The sequence below is a fragment of the Rhododendron vialii genome, chromosome 6a, assembly GCF_030253575.1.
Source record: "Rhododendron vialii isolate Sample 1 chromosome 6a, ASM3025357v1".
Taxonomy (NCBI): Eukaryota; Viridiplantae; Streptophyta; class Magnoliopsida; order Ericales; family Ericaceae; genus Rhododendron; species Rhododendron vialii.
In genome coordinates this window covers 23,856,657-23,880,049 of record NC_080562.1, presented here as the reverse complement: position 1 = coordinate 23,880,049, position 23,393 = coordinate 23,856,657, and the positions used below count along the sequence as shown (strand labels likewise).

General features: G+C 38.4%; 2 protein-coding genes and 1 long non-coding RNA gene across 4 annotated transcripts; 1 reads left to right on the top strand and 2 right to left on the bottom strand.

Moving 5' to 3' along the window:
• Positions 1-3,921: 3,921 nt before the first annotated feature.
• LOC131329400 (uncharacterized) lies at positions 3,922-5,347 on the bottom strand. Its single transcript, XR_009200753.1, has 2 exons — positions 4,564-5,347; positions 3,922-4,146 (listed from the first exon to the last, which is right to left on the bottom strand). It is a non-coding gene; the product is annotated as an uncharacterized LOC131329400 (long non-coding RNA).
• A 3,175-nt stretch (positions 5,348-8,522) lies between these two features.
• Positions 8,523-13,405, bottom strand: LOC131329394 (probable E3 ubiquitin-protein ligase RHC1A). 2 transcript variants are annotated; one of them, XM_058362494.1, is made up of 3 exons: positions 12,351-13,405; positions 8,912-9,012; positions 8,523-8,809 (listed from the first exon to the last, which is right to left on the bottom strand). In XM_058362494.1, the coding sequence occupies exon 1, from the start codon at positions 13,292-13,294 to the stop codon at positions 12,365-12,367; it is 930 nt and encodes a 309-aa protein (XP_058218477.1). In that variant the 5' UTR covers positions 13,295-13,405; the 3' UTR covers positions 8,523-8,809; positions 8,912-9,012; positions 12,351-12,364. The 2 variants fall into 2 exon arrangements, with proteins under 2 accessions (XP_058218477.1, XP_058218478.1); XM_058362495.1 differs by having other exon boundaries at positions 8,912-9,009.
• Positions 13,406-17,959: 4,554 nt separating this feature from the next.
• Positions 17,960-19,800, top strand: LOC131329385 (inorganic phosphate transporter 1-4-like). The gene has a single exon (XM_058362481.1). It carries the CDS (start codon positions 18,069-18,071, stop codon positions 19,680-19,682), a length of 1,614 nt encoding a protein of 537 aa, XP_058218464.1. The 5' UTR covers positions 17,960-18,068; the 3' UTR covers positions 19,683-19,800.
• The last annotated feature ends 3,593 nt before the right edge of the window (positions 19,801-23,393 follow it).

Sequence of the window (23,393 nt, the reverse complement as noted above, 5' to 3'; positions counted from 1 at the left end):
TTGAGATTTTGGGAGGGTTTCGCCGCTTGTTGTGTTTCTGTCAAGGAGGGGTTTTAAAAAACAAACTCGTACAGATCTGAACTTAAAACGACCAAAAAATACATTGACCGGTTGACTGGTCGGTCGACCATGCGGTCATCCGGTGGGAAATCCTCTTGGTCATCCGTTTGACAAATGTAGTTTAAGTCCATAAAATGTTTAAGAGGTGCAACATTAAAGACCAGAATACAATTTTTATGCATACCAAACATAGAAAAATGAAACATATGATAAAATATTTGGAGTGTGATCTTTTCATTAAGATCATTTGTACTCTCCATCAAATACGATATCTACGAATTTAATCAACTTAAAACTTGAATCGCCAAAAAGAATTTTTAAACTTTAAAAACCTTTTTGATACCACAAATGAATCTCTTTCATAAATTATTAGACATACCAAGTTCTCGACGAATAAAACAAAATTGTTCCTCACCAAGGGGTTTTGTGAAAATGTCCGCCAATTTGTAGTCGGTACTATTAAAGTTAAGTTCAATATCCCTTTTTGAACATGATCTCTTATAAAATGATGTCTAATCTTAATATGTTTTGTTCGAGAATGTTGAATGGGATTCTTGGTAAAGCTTATTGCACTAGTATTGTCACATATAATAGGAATATGATCATAATGCAAATTGAAATCCTCCATTTGTTGTTTGATCCATAATATTTGGGCACAACAACTTTCGGCTGCTACATATTCCGCCTCTGGGTAGATAGAGTTACGGAATTCTGTTTCTTGCAATGCCAAGACACCAGAGAGTGTCCTAGAAATTGACAAGTCCCACTTGTACTTTTACGATCAACTTTAAAACCTCCAAAATCCGCATCCGAATAACCTACTAAATCAAATGCAACTCCACGGGGATAAAACAGTCCTAAATCATGTGTGCCAACTAGATATTTGAAAATACGTTTAATGACAACTAAATGAGATTCCTTAGGACAAGATTAAAAAGGAGTGTACATACAAACACTAAACATTATATCTGGCCTACTTGCTGTTAGATAGAGTAATGAGCCGATCATACCTCGATACATCTTTTCATTGACGAGCTTACCATTCTCATCTTTGTCAAGCTTCATTGATGTGCTCATTGGTGTGCTCATAGGCTTTGATCCTTCCATGCCAAATTTCTTGATGAGTTCTTTTGCATATTTGGCTTGGTTGACTAGGATCCCTTCGGTAGTTTGCTTGATTTATAAACTTGTAAATCCTAAGTGAGTGTTTGAGTCAAACACTTTAAAGTTTAGAAGAGCAAATTTGGGTTGAATTTTGGTGTTATTGTTTTTGAGAGCTTTCGGAGAAAACTCTTGCGGTTGCATTAGCTCATCAGGAAAGCTAGGGGATATGGTTGTTGTAAGCATCCGCAAGACTTACTACTTGTAATCTTTTTGAAGATTAGTGGAACCTTCAAGTAGTTGCTTGAGGAGAAATGGACTAGGCCGGACCGTGAACAAATTAAATAATTTTTAAATTGGTAATTTCTTTTACAATCCTATTCACAACCCCACCCCCCCCCCCCCTCGAGGTTGTCTTTTTAGATAACATTTATCATTTCCGGAGTGTTCTTGATCCGTTTCATTATTGGTGAATCAAAAACCGAAGGTAAACTAATCTGGAAAGTCCAGGTTGAGGTGTCTACATGATGAAAGCAAGCTATGACAACTAACTCTGGCTATACCTTGTGTTTCCGGAAATTTCATGTGGGTCTTCAAAGACTCGCTCCTATAGACTATATATCACAGAAACAGACATGGATACAACGGGGGACATGGACACGGGTATTGGACATCCATTTGCTTCCGCATCATCATTTTTTGCATTTTTCCATCTGCCTCTCATACTGAGAATATCTGTCTTAATGGAGACTCATACCTCCTAGTATTTGAGTAAAGCTCTTCTTTCCCATTACTCCATTCTTCCTATCTTTAGGGAAAACATCTTATTAGAAAAACACATGCTAACGCACATCTGACATCTTGTAACTAGTTTGTACAAAAAAGGAAAGAAGAGGCAGCAGAGGGAGACAGGAAAATGGAAAACAGATCAAATGCTGGCATCGTATAACTTGAGATTGTCTTTGACGAGCACTGATCATGAAAAATAGGGAGAGATGGAGCGAACAGGAGACGTCGAGAGAAACTTTTGTGTTCCATATTATACAACACCTTCACAACCCACTGCCGCAATCGCAGCCTCTTGCTGCCGATCACGGATAAGAGCCATTGTTGAGGCTTTCTGTCATAGATTTGGAGCAATCTTGATCAAATGGCTAATAAGAATTTCAACGGAAAGATGACAACTAAAGTGTACTGTGTCTGTGCATGGCAATGAAAAATCCTACTACGGCAGCCTAGAAATAGCCACATTTTGGCTCTTAAAACCGTTTGACCAGTTTTCCCAAAAAATAATACTGTAAAATACTATTTTTTCTTGATAACTCAAGTATTCAGGTTAACTTACGCGAATTTCGACTAATTTTGAGGGACAAATTTCATCGTGCATTAGGGGAGCCCCAATTAAGTCAAAACAAAACTATATATGAACTGAAACAAAAGGAGTTGATAACATCTAACAGGTTTTGAACCGGAGACATTTAGAGCCTATGTACACTCACCTCTCCAAAATTTTTTGCCAAATTACCTATCCAAAAGTCAGTTTTCTATTTTAGCTAACTACTTTTTAGACAAAGAATGTATCAGCTTCTATTTTAACTTTATTCTTTACAAAGAAGTATTCGTTTTTATCCTTTCAAACATAAAGTACATGTGTCATATAACTCATGTGGTCGCAAAGATAATTCATGAATAAAATCATTTTGATCGTAGTTCGATAGGTATCAAACAATATTATTAAATAGGAGTACTCTTTTGGTTTAGATACATAAAAATAGTCGATGAAGATAATTCTCTTACGAAATTAAATTCTCAACAAGCTCTATAAAAATGATCAGTTTGAATCATCCTATAATGGAATCTGTGTATCCTTATAAACAATTTACGAGTAAAAAAAATATCATTTTGGAAGTCCATAGGGTTTGCTTAAAGGCCTTGAGCTTTTGTTCGCTAGTGAATAGTAGCAACATTAGAGGCCTTGAGCTTTTGTTCGCTAGTGAATTGTAGCAACATTAACGTTTCTGGAGAATGCCGAGAGGTATGCAGAGTCTTTTGGTCTTGGAGCACTCTTTTCGGATTTCCCTAGTCAATTTAGCATTTTCTTCTATTTCCAGAGCCTATTGCACATGCTCTTTGAGCATCAGCATCAGGAGAGGTAAATTCTACTTTTGGCTAAAGGGAAAGGACAAAATATAACATGAATCTGGCTCCCTTCTTCTTCTTTTCTTCAACGGAATCTGGCTCACTTCAAGCTCACAAAAAACAATGACTGAGTCAGGATTTTGATCCGAGGGGGCCGGCTTAGTAGACATATATTTTTTATCGAAATATATATTTATTATATCATAAAGTTCTTGCTTTCCAATACATTAAATTTGTATATTGAAATTATTTTAGCCTAATGCAGTTAAAGTGTACCAATAAGTTTGCTTTTTTCTTTAAGCTACTTCAACAATCAAATGCTTTTTTTTTTTTTACAAAAAAAGTTAAGAAATGAGAATGTAAAATAACTGATTTATTATCATATCAAATCAAATCAAAATTATTAAGATTATAAGCATCTATATATGAATAATTATTGATAATATTTAAAATTAGGTATATAAAAAATAAAATATTTAAAATTAGGTATATAATGTAACGACCCTGACTCGATCCTGAAGATCTTAGTTATGACAAAGTGCCGGTGACACCATCATCAAGGCCAAATCATAGATTCAACTTCTCAAAATTATATAATAAGAAGGAACAAGAGTGCATAACTAGCGGAAGCATATTCTGTGCAATCTAATAAAACGACAACTTACACTGACAAAGGCTAAGGATACCCGAAACACACCTCAGAGCTGTGCTTAATTATGAGGTTTAGTAAGCTACTTACAATGGTTATAGAATTTAATAAGTAATCTAAACACATCTTCTGTCTATAAAATAACCATAAGACCTGACTCCACAAAACAAGTGTCACGCTATCCAACTCTTCAATTCCTGAAAGGTGGAGAAAACACATAAGCTAATGCTCGTATGAGTGACAAATACGTAATTTACATGCTCTCCATGGACAATGCAAAATAATTTGATAGTATTTCGAAACAAAGAACTCAAATCCATAAGCAAAATATAATGCACATTCCACTATTCAAAGCTACCAGGCGTCCCCGATAGTGGATACGCCAGACGTCTACACATTATCCCAAAACACACACCAACCTCAAATAGCCATTAAGCCATCCCCTAGCAAGACCGGACGTTGGGAATGCCATTAAATAGATTCGCAAATATTTCACAAATAGGTCCAGCTTCCATTGGTAGTCCATGGAGTACACAATTTATAAAACTTGTTCAAATAAGCTCGTTAAGGAAAACAAGTTCAAAACCATATAATTTAGGTATTAAATCACTCACCTCAACTCCAAGCTTTCACAAAACTTCCTATATCAAATAAGCATCAAGAACATATATTAGATACAATTCAAGATATTCTAATCGTATCCTAATCTCTCGATGTCCTAAGTATTACTAATCAAGACTCTAGGGTCAAATATAAAGTTAAATAGCGAGCCTCGAGAGAACAATTACAGAATCTGAAATTTTGACAACTTCAAACCAAAACCTGATTTTGCTCAGGCATAATTAAGGAGCAACCTTTACATATTTTTAAAGGTCTATGTGTCTAGTTTCAAAATCAAAAAATGGCGCACGTTTTCGATGCTCGTGCTAAAAGATACAATCGTTTTCCTAACATGTGACAACGCTGACTGCACAGTGACGAATTTGAGTGCTGTTAGGTTACGAATTTCTATGGAACTCAATACTTTGAGTTATCGTCTGAAATTTTTACCATACATGAAAGACACATAAAGGAAGTCTCAGTAAAAATCTCATAATTTTTGGAGTTTTAGAAGTACCTCAATAAAAGTCCCTAAAATCAGTCAGATGCAAGATTTTCAATTCTTCAGAATTCTTAAACTAGGCAATCCTTCTGAAATTCATATTAATCCTCAAGAGTTCACCATGAATTCTCCCAAAATTCAATTAACAAGGGTTCCCATGGCCTCTAAACTCCAAACCCTATGTTAAGGTATGAAATTAAACATGGAAGTTAAGAGATTAAGGACAAAAAAAACATGTATTTTACCTCCTATAGCTAGGGCTTCAATCTCTTTTAAGAAAGGTTTTCCTCTAGATTTTCCTTCTTCCTCCTCTAGATTTTCCTTCTTTTTTCTCTTTCCCTCCCCCCCCCCCTTCTCTCTCTCTCTCTCTCTAAACGGTGAAGATAGGAACGAAAGAAAAGAACGTCGTGGAACTCTTTGTTTGTTTTTTTTAGACTTGGGAAAATTATTGTGTGTGGTGCAACCACGTGCTATCATACACTCGCATGCTAGTTAACAAACAAAATCAATTCTAAAACCACACAATTAACCAGAACTCAACACGTACTCCGATTTAAAATTAATTACGGATTCGGGATATTACATATAAAAAATAAAATATTTAAAACTCGGGGTCGGGGCCCCCGGTCCCCAATTGAAAATGACCCACAAAACTGTAATGGGTACTTAAATTGGGACGGAGAGAGTAAAATATAACAACCGAATCAAATAATAAATATCATTTAAATTGGAAAGTGTAAGCATAAAGAAAGAATAATTTAATAAAATAAAGTTAAAACATAGAGTATGATGCAATAAACTTTTAAACAAGTTGACTAGCTAAAAGAAAAAAATGCATCATATATACTCTTAAAAAATTGAGTATCTAAAAGAGAAAAATGACTTTTGGGATATACTTTGATCTAAAATTTGTTGAGGCTGATGCTAGTACTCTAAAGAGCATCAAACGTCCAAAATATATGGAGGGTTGTTTATCTTTTTTCGTCCCAACTTGATGAGACACTTAACGTTACTATTCATCCCCGTAAAGTGAAATAGAGAGGGAAAAAATACAGAAGATACATTAAGCAAAAGAAATGAAGGCTGATGGCGTCGCTGATCGTCCTTCGTTGAAGTTTGGTGGTTGGTTTTTTGTTTGCGTTGCTGCTGGGTTTTTGCTGGTGGTGGTGGTTACGCTTGGTTGAGGTGGTCGACAGCAAGTTGTTGGGTAGCGGCTAGGGTGACTAGTGGTTGGGTTTAGGGTTAGGTTGTGGTGTATGGGTTGGGCTTGGTTTTTGGACTGGGTTTGGCTTTTGTTTGTGCTAATTCGTATGATTTGGGCTTTTGGCCCATTTTAGGTGTGGGCTTGTCCTAAATGGTATTTTTTGATTTAGGCTCAGCCTATTGGGTTTATTTCAATTCCTCTGTGTGGTTTGGAGAAGAGGGGGTCTTGGATGATCAGGCCGGTGTATTCAAGATCCTATTATTTCTGTAACTTTGTGTTTATGAGTTAATGAAACTTATTTTTGCTGATAAAAAAAAATTATGAAATAGAGGATGAGTTGGAGTTGAATCCCCCAAGCCTTTCACTTATTGCAACAAGCCAAAAACAAGATTAGGGGGGCGGTTCACAGGTATTTTGCACAGAGTCGGGATCCTGTCAATTATCCCCTGACCAGTTTGGACGGTTCAGATTTTTTCGTGTAAATTTTTATTAGAAAGTATTCTAAACACTCGGAACAAGTCTGGGCCGTCCAAAATACTTTTTGACTGCTCGGATGAAAAACATGGACCAAATTGGTTGGAGAAAACTTGACCGGATCCGACCCCGTTTTGCACGGGACCCACACAAAGATGATTTCCACTAAAGTATTTTTGAATTAAAAGTGTTTATCGTAAAAGAATGATCCGTCTCGCAAATTAAAAAATTAGTATTTTAAAATTAAAAACCTTACCGGAACGGGTCTAATTCACGAAGGGATCAAGGATCCGCTCATATTATACCGTCATCTCATGGGCAAGAACCCTAAAGTAAAACCAATAGTAGTATTAATTTTTCTGGACAGAGGACGCTCGAAAATCGAAGCACTAGAAAATCAAAAAGGAAAGAGAAAACACAGGCATTGGCATCTTTTCGATGGCATCACGGCAGGAGCAGCATCAAAACATTCCAGAAGAAATGGTGATCGAAATCCTCTCGCGCCTGCCGATCGAATCCCTGCTCCAATTCAGGTGCGTTTCAAAGCTTTGGCGATCTTTAATCTCCTATCCTAATTTCACTCAGTCATCTCCGTCCTGAAGTCACCTCTATTATACCCATCATAAATATAGCGAGTTCTACTCTCTCAATGACGAAGACACTTCCTTGACCGGTCCTATTCCTCTCAAACAAATGCTTCTTAACATGAACGACAAGGACGTGAACAAAGAGGCCTTGTGGCGTGGTGTTCAGATCTTAGGTTCGTGCAATGACTTGTTGCTTGTAACCTACTATGCAGATTTGTACTTGTGGAACCCTGCGATAACGCAATGCACAAAAGTGCTCTCGATGGAGGTGGATACTCTCGGTGATTATCATTTTATGGGTGTATCTGGACTCTGTTTTGATTCCTACTCTAACGATTAATTACAAGGCAGTAACGGTGGTTTTTGATGGATTGGTCACTGTAATTAGTTTTAGAAAGGAAAAAAGAGGAGAAGACCTTCGTTAACATTGATGGGGACCGTACAGAGACTTTGAATTCTGGACCTGTAATAAATGAAAAGTTGCAAACAGCCCAGTAACCCTCCGACGGTCAAATCAATACTCAGGTGAAGGAGGGTTAGGGTAGAGAAGGACGGCGTACCTCTTTAGGTTGGTATCTCTTTCCTTTTATAGACTTTGCTTGACTTGGTCCTCAAGTAAGCGCATGGAGAATACGCCCAGGTCACTGCCTCGGATAACGTCACATATGATGCATTGGATAAGGCGGTTACAGAACACATGGACTGAGTTGGTAGCAATAATGGTTCTCGTGTCATAACCGTCTTCGCTCACGTCATGATTACGTACGAGGCTCGAGGGCTCGGGCACACAACGATAAACCCTTACTTCCACATTGTTTGGATCTCATGATCCCGGTCCCGCCCGGCATATCGAGTGATATGGCGACAGGGTATCGAGACGCTAGCGTGCCACAAGGGGCCGCACTCCGTATAGGCTAACGGGGCTAATTTGGTCGTGCGCACTGGCACCTGGTTCGGGAATGGTCCGAGCCCCATTTACATTTATGGGGCCACTACACCCAAGGTCCAGCGAAAGGATTTCTACTCCTCTTAGTTTGTACTCCTGCATTTTTTTCCCAAAAAATTCTATACACCTGGCCAAATGGATCTCTAGAAAATCCTTTTTCTTCGTTTATTATGTGTCGATTCATGCATGCTTGGCTAATTGAACCCAGCTATCATTTTACTTCCATGATTATACTCCCCAAGTCTACAGCAGTCAAGGTATAAAATGCTAGGCAAATTCAAACCTGAAGGAAGTTATTATCACCCTGACTGACAATAGTTCTGATTCAAATCTTAAAAGATATAAGAGATTATTGATTTTTGTATGACTAATTTACAGCAGATACAATCATCCTAAACTCATAACTTGTGTATCGTTCGCCATAAGTTTGGTGGGTTTTCCTTTCAGATGTCCTGTCCACCAGGCATTGGCATCCACTGATTTTCCTCGTAAAGGAAAGAACTTCCAGCATTAATTTTGAGACTTAGAAAATCATCTACATCCCGAACTTCAACACAGAGAAAAGAAAACAAGATCATTATCGATTACCATAAAATTAAAGAAAACAGAACAATATCATTCGCATATCGTGCCATGGTGAATAACATACCACATAAGCCAGACCCGATGAGCATCACTTCTTTGAGCACTTACTACAACAATCACAGGCTAGCTAGAGAATAAAGCAAGATGATGACCATGAATTAGCTGCTGGAAGTAGGAAGGGTAGAGTTCAGTACGGAGACAAAATTATTCCAACTTAAAACTGCACAAACATAGTCAGATTCCTCGGATAATTGAAGATCATCGATCTCCTGTTAGAGTATCCAAAAACTGTAGAAACATATATAGTCAGATTCCTCGGACAAGAAGATCATCGATCTCCTGTTAGAGTATCCAGTTCTTTTTGCCACTTATTGCTCGGGTTTCTGCTATATATATTTTCCCTGTTTTTGTTGTGGGCTTTATCATGAAAACAACGACGTGATGTATTTTATTTTGGTTCGGAGTCTATATGTACATTAGAGACTTTCTCTTCTGTCTGTCTATCCATCTTGAAAGTTGACTTCTTCCAAATTCTGGATATATTTTTGGCAAAGAGAGAGCCTGTTATGAAGGCAACTGCGAAGCTGAAACAATTCATTCTAGTCCACTATATGTGTCAGACACTTCATCGAACTTCCAATCCTAAACACATGTACGCCACTTTTGGCAAGTCTCACATATGTATATACTTCATCCAACAAGATACATTAGGGCACAGCACACGTGGAGTGGCCAAACACACGTACCCCATGCACAGTGGTAGATCCTGAAATTTGACATAGTGGGGGCACCGATTTTCTTTGTAATGCCGTAATATATGAGTTATAGTTAAGTGCATTCACAACAAAATAATTTTAGCATTCACGATGATGTAATAATTTTGAAGTATATATGTATTTTAATGAAAGCTACTTGGACAAACTGGGCACCTCGACTATATGAGTTAAAACAAAATTATCATATATTCATCATCTATTTTCCGATAAATTATTCGTCGTTGCCCCAAGGTCCGATAAATTATTCGTCGTTGCCCCAAGGGCATCATTTTGCCAAGTGGTGCCTCTTGCCAATCAAAAACAGCCTTCGGGAAAATTGTCAGTCTGTCTACCATGCATTGAATACTACTCCAATATGCACCGACACATACTTTTCTCTCTCCACTCCACTAAGACACATCCTTACTTATTTCTGGTCGGAAACAACTTGTTTATAATAGTAATCCATCGCAATCATATTTTGGATGGTCCGGATTTTAATAAAATATTTTCGGGGAAAATTTTAATTCTTTCCCGAAAAAGTTTTATTAGCATCCAGACCGCCAAAACACTTTTGGACGGTCGCGATTGAGCGCTGTAAACTCTTATTTACGGTTGCTCCGGAAATAAGTATTTTTGAATTCAAACAACAAAACTTTCCTAAGATTTTTGAATTTTTTCTTGTTTTTCTTATTCAATTTTTATTTTGCGTTTATTAGTTTTGTACCTAATTTTTGTAAATTATTGATTCGTCTCGCCAAGACGAATCAAAAAAGTAAAAAGTTAAGACTTTTAAACCAAATATTCGTTGAAATATGGCTTTTGGGTTTTATTTTGGATATTTTAAAAAAATATTTGGGTAAAAATCATAATTTTATTTTTTCAATTTGTCTTGATGAGATGAATCAAAATCTGTTTAAGTTAGGCGCAAAACTAACAAACGTAAAAGTTTTTTGAATAAGGACAAAACAAGAAAAAACTCAAAATCCGTTGAGTTCCGCTAAGGGCTTTTTGGGGTTTTTTTTGTCGTTTTGTCGTTATTTATATTTTTCGTGTTTGTTAATTTTTGTGACAAACTTTTGTGGATTATTGATTCGTCTGGACGAGAAAAATTGAAAAAATAATATTTTTTTACTTTTACCCTAATTTTTTTTTTGTAATATCCAAGATAAAGCCCACAAAACTAGGCTTTATCTTGTATATTTTAAAAAATGGGTAAAAGTCATAATTTTTACTTTAAACCGGTTTTTTTTGGCTTTATCTTGGATATTTGAAAAAATATTGGATAAAAATCATAATTTTTATTTTTTCGATTCCTCTCTTGGAGACGAATCAATAATCCATAAAAGTTTGTCCCAAAAAACTAACAAATGCAAAAAATATGAATAATAGCAAAACAAAACAAAAATCCCAAATAGCTCTTAGCGGAACTCAACAAATTTTGGGTTTTTTTCTTGTTTTGTCCTTATAAAAAAAATCTCGTTTGTTAGTTTTGCACCTACATTTTATGGATTATTGATTCGTCTTGTCCAAAAAAATCAAAAAAATAAAATTACTATTTTTATCCAAATATTTTTTTAAATAAAAGCAAAACAAAATAAAACCCAAAAATTAATCTCGTGGGTCTTTGCTTCTTCTACTTTTACATAACAGAACTTTAAGTTTGAATTTTTTGGTGTACACGTCTAGTTTGAATTTTTAGGTGTACAGGTCTATTTTAAAGAGAGAAAGGTTGTGTCATGGTGGAGAGAGAGAAATGTGTGTCAGTGGATATTTTACTGCCCCAAGTAGACTTTCAGAGTGCAATTAACCCACATGGTTGATTTTGATTGGTGAGAGGCACCACCTTGGAAAAAATGACGTGTTGCCTCTTGCCCTTGAGGCAACGAATAATTTCTCCTATTTTCCTATTACTAACTCTACAAGGACAACTTTCAGGGATCAAAATGTACAAATATTAACTAAAAACATTGGTTGTGAAAGAGTTCTAGAATTTGACTAAAAACAAAACGAAAGAGTTCTTTCCCAAAGAATGCCACTTACCACTGTACAAATTATTAACTCTACAAATTACGACTTAAAACAAAAGCAGTGCCACTAGACTCGAACCCATGTCCTTTCGCTTGCAAAAAACATGTAGGAGATATGTGTGTGTATGTATATATATATAAAATCTGGAAATTTTTTTTTTAAAAAGGGCGTGGGAGCACGTGACCCCACGAGCTCTAAGGTGGATCCGCCCCTGCCCATGCACACACATTTTTAAGTTGGGTGCCCCGGCCAGCCAAATTGTTTTATTAAGACGGTCTCTGATTTATGAATCATATTTTGGTTTCGTAAGACACATCAGTTATTTCTGTTGCAATGGTATCAGTGTCATGTGTTACGTTCGGAATATGAACACTTCCGGTTGTGTATGAATCCTGGATTTGAATAGAGATATGCGGAGGGGAAAAAGAAACAGAAAAACATTGAACTTTAATTTTGCATAACCTTTACATTCCTCTTCTCCTCCCTAAACCAATCCCTCCACAAATCCAACATCCAAACTCAATCTTCAAGTTACGAAAACATAATCCAAACCATAACACAGAGACACAAACAATCAATAGAATCTAAAATTTCAAGGGGTTGCGACTTATGGCTTTCCCAGTTATATACCATAAACTCCAAGATTGAGTAAGAAAATTTAACTCACAGCCATCAGTAGTAAAATTAACATCACCCTGGGTATGAAATGGTCGGTACCTCAAGCGGAACGGCTACAAAGAAGCTGCAAATCGTCTCAACCTCAGGCGCCTCCTCCGGTTCCTAGCTTCTTCGCCACGAGAAGAATCTTCAAAGTCGTCAACTTGAACTCCACCACTCTGATCTGTCGCAACCGGAAGCTCATGCCGACAAACAGGACAAGAGTTGTGGAGCCTCAACCAAGACACAATGCACTCAGAATGGCATATATGCTTACAAGGCATCTCCCTCGCTTCCCCGCCAACTTTAAACTCCTCCTTACAAACAGGGCAACTCGAATCGCTACCCAGATGATCCGCTGTGATTTTTACCGTCGGCATAGAATCTATAGCCGAATCAGGCGCCGGAGGAGGACCTTGTCGGTCGTTCTGAGTCAGTTGCTCGATCAACTCACTAAATCCTGGCCCCACGAAGTAGTCCTGAGGGTTAAGCCTCGGAGGTATTAGCCCTTCCGTTGGTGAATTTCGTCGTCCAACATGTAAAGGGCCTGATGATGGCCCGAGGATTATCCAGCCAGAACGAGGGCGGGCGAGGATTCCACTCTCTGGTCCCCAGTGATCCTCGGTGTCGTACACGACCCGGTTTCGCCTCCATGGCCAGTGACGGCCACGGCGGTTACTTGTCAAACCAGCACCAGCAACATCATTATCTGATCTGTCGCCAATCAGGGGATCGAGCACGAGAGAGAGGGCTTCGAGTATTCTGGCTTCAGGGGAGGGATCGAATTGGGTGAAATCGAAGACGGAAAAGGGTCTGGCTATGTCAATCTCGTACAGGAATTGTCCGAAGCAGCGGGGACAGATGATTTCGGATGGGTTTTCTGAGGAAATACGGACCGTTCGGTGACAATGGTAGCACCAGTATAGCGGGAAGTTTGAGTTGTTGGCGTTGGTTGGCTCGACACGAGGAGGAGGAGGAGGAGGAGGAGGGGGGCTCAAAGACATCGATCGATGATGGGTTGCGTTTTTTTGTATGCTAGAAAAACAGAATACAAAATAGAAGAGGCAATGTCAAATTGGTTCTACTATATATATAGTAGTATACCACAACTTTTTAGGTAGGCATGTAGATGAATGTGATTGGTAGAAACAGGATAGCTTTTTGGAGTCTAGAAAAGCGATTCTTCTCTTTCTTCCTTGGAATGGGACGGATAAGTGTGTGAGGTGCCAAGGATTAATTCCATTTCTAATTCACAAGCTTCTGTTAAGTTTAAATTTGGAGGGAATGGCAACGGCTAACTTAGCACTTATTCTTCGTATAACTACACCCAATCACACATCACACCCACACTAACAAGTGTGTGGGCTCCAAGTGTGTGTGGAACTTACACACTTGCGTGCATGAGTGTGGTTTTAGACTAACTATTTGTTTGGACTAGGCCCGGCAAATCAATCAAATTATATAATAATTTGAACCCAAATTTTTTTTTTTTTAAATAAAAGGAAATTTCATTCCATGCAACAAGCCCAAATGCAATACAAAGATTTTATCACAAGATACAACAAGAGCTACCAAAATCTACATACGAGCATATGCACTAGCATACTCAATGACACGTACTCTCTTCATCCCAATTTGTTTGTCCATTTTTTGTATTTTAATTTTTTAGGAACATAATAATCACAATTATTTTTTTAATTTTTCAATGCAAAATTTTTTAAAAACAGAAAGGATAATAATGAAACTTTTATGAGTCACAAATAATTTGGTACGTCAAAAGTCTAAAAAGAAACAAACAAAGTGGGACGGATGAAGTACTACGAAAAAGTAGATCAACAACGAGGACAGGTATCATACCCGTTGAAGATTTAATACTAGAGGCTCTTATAGGAAACCAAGATCAAACCATGAAGTAGGCACAAATGATAGCTAGATCGTACTCAACTCCCTTTATCCCACCATTAGTGGAAGAGAAAAACGATTTAAAAGAGCGTTACCATTTAAATTCAATAACTCATCCAGAATCCCTTTTGATATATATGATCCTGGCCTTTTCAAAATTGCAAAACGGATTCGCAATAGTGAGAAGAACTATGATTTGAAATACAAGTACGACAAGAAAGAAAAAGAAATGCTCTTACACTGCATATTGTAATGAAAAATGATTTTGGCACTCTATTTTTTTATGATGCCACTCCAAAAATTGTCTTTTAGTGTTCTTGCTATGTATATAATTTTTATACTAAAAGACAAATTTTGAAGTGCCATAATAAAAAAGTAGCTGTTTGTAATATGTTCTCCTTTATGGGGAAGTGAGCCGAAAACATATGTTATCTCCATTTTGTCTTCCGAAAACGGTGGAAAAAAATTACGAAATCGATGTCCTCTTGCTGTGTACAGTGACGTTAGATCGTTCTAAAATCACGTGGATTTTTTTTTTTTTAATGAGAATACTAAATGAAAAAGTAAAGAAATTTCAGATTTTTGTTAAGCAAATAAATTAAATTAGGGTATTGGATCCACCGCTAGTCTTGTAAGTTGTAACAAATTAAGAATCTTTCAATTAATGTAACCGCAATATGTTAGCTACAAGCTATAATAATACTGCAAAATAGTTATGTATTTGAGAGTTAGGCATGCATGGATTATATTTAATCGATAAACTTTTATATATCCCAAATATAGGAGGGGTGGTGGCGTTTCCATTCGGTCTATTTTCAATTTTTTGGCCATATTTCGAGAACACTTTGATGATCGGCACCATTTCAGAATTGGTGTTGCCGGTTGAAATTCTTGGCATGTCCTTTTGCTTCTTCTTTCCTTATCGATCCCCTAGCTAGCTTTCTTCCCTCCTTTCTCTTTATTTTCTTTTTTGGAGATTTATTTCTTCTTTGGAAATTTTTTTCCACATAATCCTCTAGAGAGATTTTTATGGTTTTTTTATTTTTTTTGGAAACTTGTAATAGAGTCTGTATAGAAAGCTTTTGAAAGACAAGCCTACAAAGCCATTTACAAGTTTGACCACGATTAATGAGAAAAAAAATGTGGTCCTGTCTATATTCATTATCGAGGGAGAAATAATCCATGCTTCATGGTATATATTATCTTGTCCAAATTAAGAGAAACAAAACTGTTCCTCTAAGGCTTGAAACTTAGATCTTAAGCTGCAATATTTTTCCTTTTCACTACGTTCATTTTGTTCTACATTTAAATTAACCTTCATAATACCTGCCAAGCACAAAACTATATTCAACTTAGAGTATCCCCATTGTAATAAGTAAATGGGTGTGAATAAGCAAATTTAACAACAATGCTAAAAAAACATCCCACATTGTAATAAGCAAAATTATAAATCTTTTAGCAAATAACCAAATTTCACCCATTCCATAACCAAACTTAACAATTTTTACCAATAATCAAAACTCAATAACTCAAAAACACCTCACAATGGAATCGTCTCATCGAGACGAATAATTTGGTATGGTCAAGTGTGCGATTGGAACTCGTTTGTGATTCGACAAATGTGCATTGTATATTGTGAGGGGTTTTTTTTTGTTTTGTTAGAGACGCAATAATAACCAATGTGGTGGTAGAGGTTGTTAAGTTTGATTATGGACTAAATGGATAATCAAATGCTGACGTGACACATTTTGGTTATTGATTTTGATTATTACCATTGTGAATGTTCTTTTTTTTTTTGCTCGGCAAACGAAACAATTTATAAAACTCGAAAGGGATACACCGAGAAAAAGCAACCACAGACAGATCTTGGCTGATCCCAAATTTACAACCGCATCCAACCGACAATTGGAAGCTCCCCTCAAAACTAGGTTACAATCTCAATTTTCAGATACAGTTAAGAAAATCTTGAACTCCTCAATGGTGTAAACTTTGATGTCGAGCTTTGCCTTCATCCACATCGCCACTCTAGTTTTGACTAAATCCCCCACCTCCCAAGCTTGTTTCGTTGAATTGTTGAAGATACAGTCGTTCCTCACCGGCCATAGGGACCACAACGTTGCATAGAAGCAAGCTTCCTATACATGTTTCTCCATGTTGTAAAATCCATTAGCAAACCACCAATTTGCTAATTCTGGAACAGAGATTGGGCAAACCCATTTGATGTTCCACCAGTCTAGGATTATCGACCAAACACTCCACAAGAAATGACAATGGAGAAACAGGTGCTAATGAGTTTCAAGATTTAAGGAGCATAGGGGGCACAAAGCTAATTGGATCTCACTGATTAAGTTTCTACTGAGAAGGATTGACCTGGTTACCGCTCTTTCCTTTACAGCCATCCAAGCAAAGATTTCCACCTTAGGATGGCCCAAATTCTTCCAAAGAGAACCAGCAGCTCACTGCTCGAGTGCGTTAGCAATTCCCATTGCCCATAAGCTGACTTGACAGAGAAAATTCCATCACCCGTCTATCTCCATTGCAAGGTGTTAGGCTTCGATGGGTTTAGAATAACTCGTTGAAGTCTCTGTTTCAAGTTATCCATCTCTTACTTCTCTCGCCCAAACATGTCTCTCCTGAAAAACAAATCCCATGATCCCTCAGCCCTCAAGTTACTGATCAGCACCTCTTTTTGCGTAGATAAAGAAAACAGTATGGGATAATCTTCTTTCAAAGAAGACTCACCTAACCAAATATGTTCCCAAAACACGATCGCATCACCAGAATTTACCTGGACTCGGAAGCTGTCTCGAATGGAGTGTATATCAAGTGTATACTGAACTAACTTCGAGACAAGTTGATCGACAACATAATGGTTGGACAAAGGAAATTGTTATTTATTACCAACTCTTTCAAAAGTGAAATTATTTAGTGGTTCAGTGTACCGCCACGTGGTGCTCCGATCACTCCAACACCATTCATTTAGATAGTATTCATACATTGAGTTGTGAGTCCCATAAAAATATGTGGTGTGGAGTGTTCTTGAGCAACATGTGACGATAATCATGAGCACTGAATAATTAGATCTTTTGAAATTACCCATTTCTAAAGGAATACGCAGTACTTAGTAGTACTTCCTCCCCATCCCACTTTAAATATTCGAGAACGTGCATTTTCAAACTTTTAAAAATAATATTTTTATATGTTATTTTTTTACACCAAATAAAAGTATTCAATAAGTATTTTAATTTGGTGTAAAAAATAATTTATAAAATTATTTTTTTTGAAAGTTTGAAAATGCTTGAATTCCCATAGGATACTTTTAAAGTGGTACGGAGGTAGTATTTGTTTCAGGTAGTTGGGGAAGTAACAACAGGAATATTCAGTCGTGAAAAAACTTTTTTATGGTGGAGCCTTAAATATACTTTACGGAGGTCAATGGCGCGTGTCCAAAAGTATTTTGGACGGTCCGAATTTTTTAAAAACTATTCGCTAAAATAGTTTAACTCTTCGGTAAAGGAGTTTAACTCTTTTCTAGAAGGATTTTTTTTTTTTTTAAATTTGAACCATTGATCGTCAAAACAAACGGCTTAGATTACACAAACCTTATTCACGGCTCATCCACGTAGAATAAGTACATTACGTCCTCCCTTTACCGCATTAGAATTGGATTAGACACAGAGTTCCAGTCCAACTAGGAGTAGGATACGGATGTCCAACTACTATAAAACGGACACGATCAGCCCTAAATTTCTCAACACAGAGTTCCCATCTCTCTACTTCAAATTCACTTCTCTAGAGAGTTTAATTCACAGCATATAATTAGAAATACGTACGTACTTAGGGCTCCCTCTCGATCTCTCAAACACGCGCCTATCAATGGCGAGAGAGCAGCAAAACCAAATACTCAAGGTGCTGGACAACTCCAAAATCCAATGGTACCACGTCAAGGCTGTGGTGATTTCCGGGATGGGGTTCTTCACCGACGCATACGACCTCTTCTGTATCTCTCTCGTAACCAAACTCCTCGGACGCATCTACTATCACGTCGACGGCTCCCCGAAACCCGGAACTCTCCCACCCAACGCTGCTGCAGCCGTCACCGGTGTCGCCCTTGTCGGAACCCTAGCCGGCCAGCTCTTCTTCGGGTGGCTAGGGGACAAGATGGGAAGGAAAAACGTGTACGGAACCACGCTCTTGCTCATGTTCGTGTGCTCCATCGCCTCTGGACTTTCCATCGGAAAATCTCCCACCGCCGTCACAGGAACATTGTGTTTTTTCCGGTTTTGGTTAGGGTTTGGGATCGGCGGAGACTACCCGCTCTCAGCCACCATCATGGCGGAGTACGCGAACAAGAAGACGCGCGGCGCCTTTGTGGCGGCGGTTTTTGCCATGCAGGGGTTTGGGATTCTCGCCGGCGGCCTTGTGGCCATGGCCATGTCGGCTGTGTTCCGGCATGTTTATCACGCGCCGGCGTATTCTGTCGATGCGTTGGGGTCCACTCCGCCGGAAGCGGATTACGTGTGGCGGATTATTCTGATGGTGGGGTCGTTGCCGGCGGTTCTGACGTACTATTACAGGTGTAAGATGCCGGAGACACCTCGGTACACGGCTTTGGTGGCGAAGAATGGTGAGAAGGCTTGCAGAGACATGTCCAAAGTGCTTGACATTGAAATGGTAAAATCAGAAAAGCTAGAAGAAAACCAAACGGATGGCAAAGCCAACAACACATTCGGGCTGTTCTCAAAACAATTCGTGCGCCGCCACGGTCTCCACCTCCTAGGCACAACCACCACCTGGTTCCTCCTCGACATCGCCTACTACAGCCAGAACCTCTTCCAAAAGGACATCTTCACCTCCGTCGGCTGGCTCCCTCCTGCCAAATCCATGTCCGCCCTCGACGAGCTCTTCACCATCTCCAAATCCCAGTTCCTCATCGCTCTCTGCGGCACCGTCCCTGGCTACTGGGTCACCGTCACCCTCATCGACATAATTGGCCGCTTCACAATCCAACTGATCGGATTCCTCTTCATGACCGTCTTCATGTTCGGCTTAGCGATACCGTACCACCACTGGACTCTGAAGTCCAACAGAATCGGGTTCATGGTAATGTACGCCTTGACATTCTTCTTCGCGAACTTCGGACCCAACACGACAACGTTCGTGGTGCCGGCGGAGATTTTCCCGGCGAGGCTGAGGACGACGTGCCATGGCTTGTCGGCAGCGGCGGGGAAAGCGGGGGCGATTGTCGGGGCGTTTGGGTTTCTGTACGCGGCGCAGAGTCAAGATAAGGATAAGACGGACGCGGGGTACCCACCTGGGATTGGGATGAGGTATTCTTTGATGGTGCTTGGGGGGATCAGTTTAGTTGGGTTTTTTTGTACGTTCATGGTGCCCGAATCCAAGGGGAAATCACTGGAGGAGATGTCGAGGGAGAATGAAGGGGAAGAAGTTGATGATGACGATGAATCTCGGGGGATTGAAATGGTTTAGGTAGTTACTATAATTTTGTATGCTAGCTCTTTCATTTGGATGTTGTTTTCGGTACTCTGAATGTTTTCATTTGTTTAGGGGAGAATTTTAAAATTACCCCTAAACTATCATCCAAATGTTTCATATACACTCAAATACTATTGAAGAGTTAATTTCATTTTTATCCTTTAAACTATTCACATTTTTGTTTCTTCATTCAAAACTATGAAAACGATCTATTTCATTCCTCAACTTTTCAATTGCTACTCATTTGGTTGTTATCACTCATTTGGTCAAATAAATAACGACAGTCTAAATTTTTGACCAAAAAAAGTTCACGTGGCCATCAAACAAAAAGATGTACTATCAGGGCCCGTTTTCGGATTCCCCATAAATAATTTGAAATGTTCATTAAATTTAAAATAATTTATCGAGTAATCTTGCAAAAAATCAGCTTAATCGCATGACTGCAAGTACTTGACCGCAAGTTCTTCATTTAATCTGCTAACTTTTGATTTAAAATTAGGATCATGAATACTAAATGAAAAGTTAGAAAATTGGATCAAGAACTTGCGGTCATTTGATTGCTGCTTTTTTTTTTTTTTGGATGAAATTAAGGTAGCAAAAAATTTGATTAGCCTAGGGAATAAAAACGAAAATAACTCTTTATTAAATTTTCATGAAGTACTTAAACTTTGTTGACATTGTTAAATTAGGCATCTATCGTTTTATTAAATTTATACATTGATATTTTGTGTAAGACTAGAGAACTTGCCTTATCTAGTTGAATTCAAAACAGAACTTGCCTCTCTCATCTCTTATTCTTCAGCCGCTGCTGCTGCTACTTTTTTTTGGGCAGCTCCACATCATTGACTCTATTTTCTTGATCATTATTTACTAAAATCAAGCAATAGGTTACCGAATGGATGGCTCGGATGGTGTACAACACAAATTCATTAGTTATCAGATTAGGGATGGCAATTTGAACCGAATCGATGGGTACCCGAACCGATAACCGAAATTATCCCTGAACCATAACCGAAATTTTTTCCATGGGAACGGGTATGGTTGGCACATGCACAAGATAACCGAACGGGTTTTGGTTCGGTTTTGGTTTAGTTAATACCTGAACCGAACCCGAACCGAACCAAACTAGTAAATTACAAAATTACCCCAGCTTATATATATAGGCATACATGAGTTAGGGTTTTCCAATCCTATTTTCATTTCAAAAACAATGCCTCGGCCTCCACTGTGAGGCGATTCTCTCTCTCTCTCTCTCTCTCTCTCTCTCTCACACACACACAACCCCAACCCCCTGTCATCGCCACTTTGATTGTACACCTCTCGCCGTCGATCATCCTCACCGCTCTCGTCGAGGCACCGTCAATCTTCATCACTCCTCTCGCAGTCGTCAGTGATCAAGGAAATCGAAGAGCTGCTGTTGGTAGCTGTGATGAGCTTTTCTTGGTGGCTGCTATTGTTCTTTGTTGTGGTTGTGGTGATGAAGAATCATCTCGAGTTGTTTCTGTACGTGGTTTTATGATCTGTTCTAAATAATATATTACTCGGTATTCTCTATCTTTACCAGATCTAAATTGAATTTGAGGCTATTGTTTGTTTTACGATTGTTGTAATCCAACTTGAAAGGAATTTGATTTTCACTTAAATTTCCCAAATTTCTAATACTTAATTGCGTAATTTGAAATTGATGGGTTTGTGTAATTTGAAATTTATGAGTTCTCAATGGTCTCTCTCTCCCTCTTTCTCTGTGTTTGGTTCAGGTACCCAATCGGTTCGGGGATTACCTAAACCCCGTTTGGTTCGGTTATGGTTTATTTCTCTTCTCCCCGTTCGGGTATCGGGGCGGATATGGGTAGCATTTCGATTTTGGAGATCGGATACGGAGTTTCCCATATCCGCCCCGAATGCCATCCCTATATCAGATAAATGATCAGATTTTGAAATTGGTTTATTTCTATGTGTTGAATGTATTCTTGTTCTCTAAATAAGTGGAAAATCAACAACTTTGTTTGATTGGTAGTTTAGTTTAGTTTAGTTTCGGTAGTGGGTGGAGAGAGAAATAGGGTAATGATTGGAGAGTGATAGAGAGAAATAAAATTAATAATTAGAGATACATGGTAATGATTGGAGAAAGATATAGGGTAATGATTAATCCAGAGAAATTAAACCAAGAGATTTCCTAAGGTACTCAAACCTAAGAGAATCTAAAGGCTACCTAAGAGAATCTAAAGGCTTAGTGAAAATATCCGCTTTTTGATCTTGTATGGGTATAAACTCAAGTGCCACGACACCATTTTCAACCAAATCACGAATAAAATGATGACGGATGTCGATATGTTTAGTCCTAGAATGTTGGACTGGATTTTTAGAAATATTAATGGCACTTGTGTTATCGCAAAAAACAGTCATTACACCTTGAGATAGACCGTAGTCTTGAAGCATTTGCTTCATCCATAAAGTTGGGTGCAACAAATACCAGCGGCAATATATTCTACCTCTGCGGTGGACAACGAAACACAATTTTGCTTTTTGCTATGCCAAGCAACCAAGCAGTTTCCCAAAGAGAAACAACCACCAGAGGAACTCTTCCTATCATCCGCACTTCCAGCCCAATCGGCATCGGAAAATGCGGCTAAGTCCACATTAGTACCCTTAGGATACCAAAGACCAAGCGTGGAGGTGCCCTTAACATAACGAATAATTCGCTTGACAGCGATCAAGTGAGACTCTTTAGGGTCAGATTGATAGCGGGCACACACTCCAACACTAAACGAAATATCGGGACGACTAGCGGTAAGATATAATAAGCTTCCTATCATACTACGATAAAGCATGGAGTCAACACTAGCGCCCTCAATATCTTTAGCAATTTTAACAGTGGAACCCTTGGGAGTACGAGTACTCTTGGAATCTTCCAAACCAAATTTTTGTCCAATTCTTTCGCATATGTGGATTGGGACAAAAATATCCCATCATTCAACTGACGAATTTGAAAACCTAGAAAGTAAGTCAATTCTCCCATTAGGCTCATTTGAAACTCATGGGACATCTGTGCCCCGAATTGTTTCGTATGCCGCTCATTTGTGGATCCGAACACAATATCATCAACATATATTTGAGCAATTAAAAGGTCGGTCTCAATTTTCTTCAGAAATAAAGTTCGGTCTACTCCCCCTTTCACAAAGCTGGTATTTAAAGATGATCAGTTAAACGTTCATACCAAGCTAGAAGGGCTTGTTTAAGACCATAAAGTGCCTTACAAAGGCGGTACACATGATTAGGGAATGAGGGATCAATAAACCCTTTGGGTTGCTCCACATACACCTCCTCCTTAAGGTCACTATTCAAAAAAGCACTTTTAACATCCATTTGAAATAATTTAAAATTAAAATGAGATGCAATGTCAAAAAGTAACCTTACTGACTCCATTCTTGCTACGGGGGCAAATGTATCATCGAAATCAATTCCCTCAATTTGGGTGTACCCCTGGGCAACTAACCTAGCCTTATTACATACCACTACGCCATCTACATCCTTCTTATTTTTAAATATCCATTTAGTGCCTATGATGTCAGTGTGAGAGGGTCTCGGTACTATGTACCAAACGTCATTCCTAACAAATTGTTGTAGTTCTTCTTGCATGGCTCCTATCCAATGGTCATCTCCCAAGGCCTCATCTACCCTTTTTGGCTCTAATGTGGACGTGAA

Excerpts from the sequence above, each read along its gene's own strand:
- LOC131329385 (XM_058362481.1), top strand. The coding sequence starts at position 18,069 with ATGGCGAGAGAGCAGCAAAACCAAATACTCAAGGTGCTGGACAACTCC.
- LOC131329394 (XM_058362494.1), bottom strand. The coding sequence starts at position 13,294 with ATGTCTTTGAGCCCCCCTCCTCCTCCTCCTCCTCCTCCTCGTGTCGAG.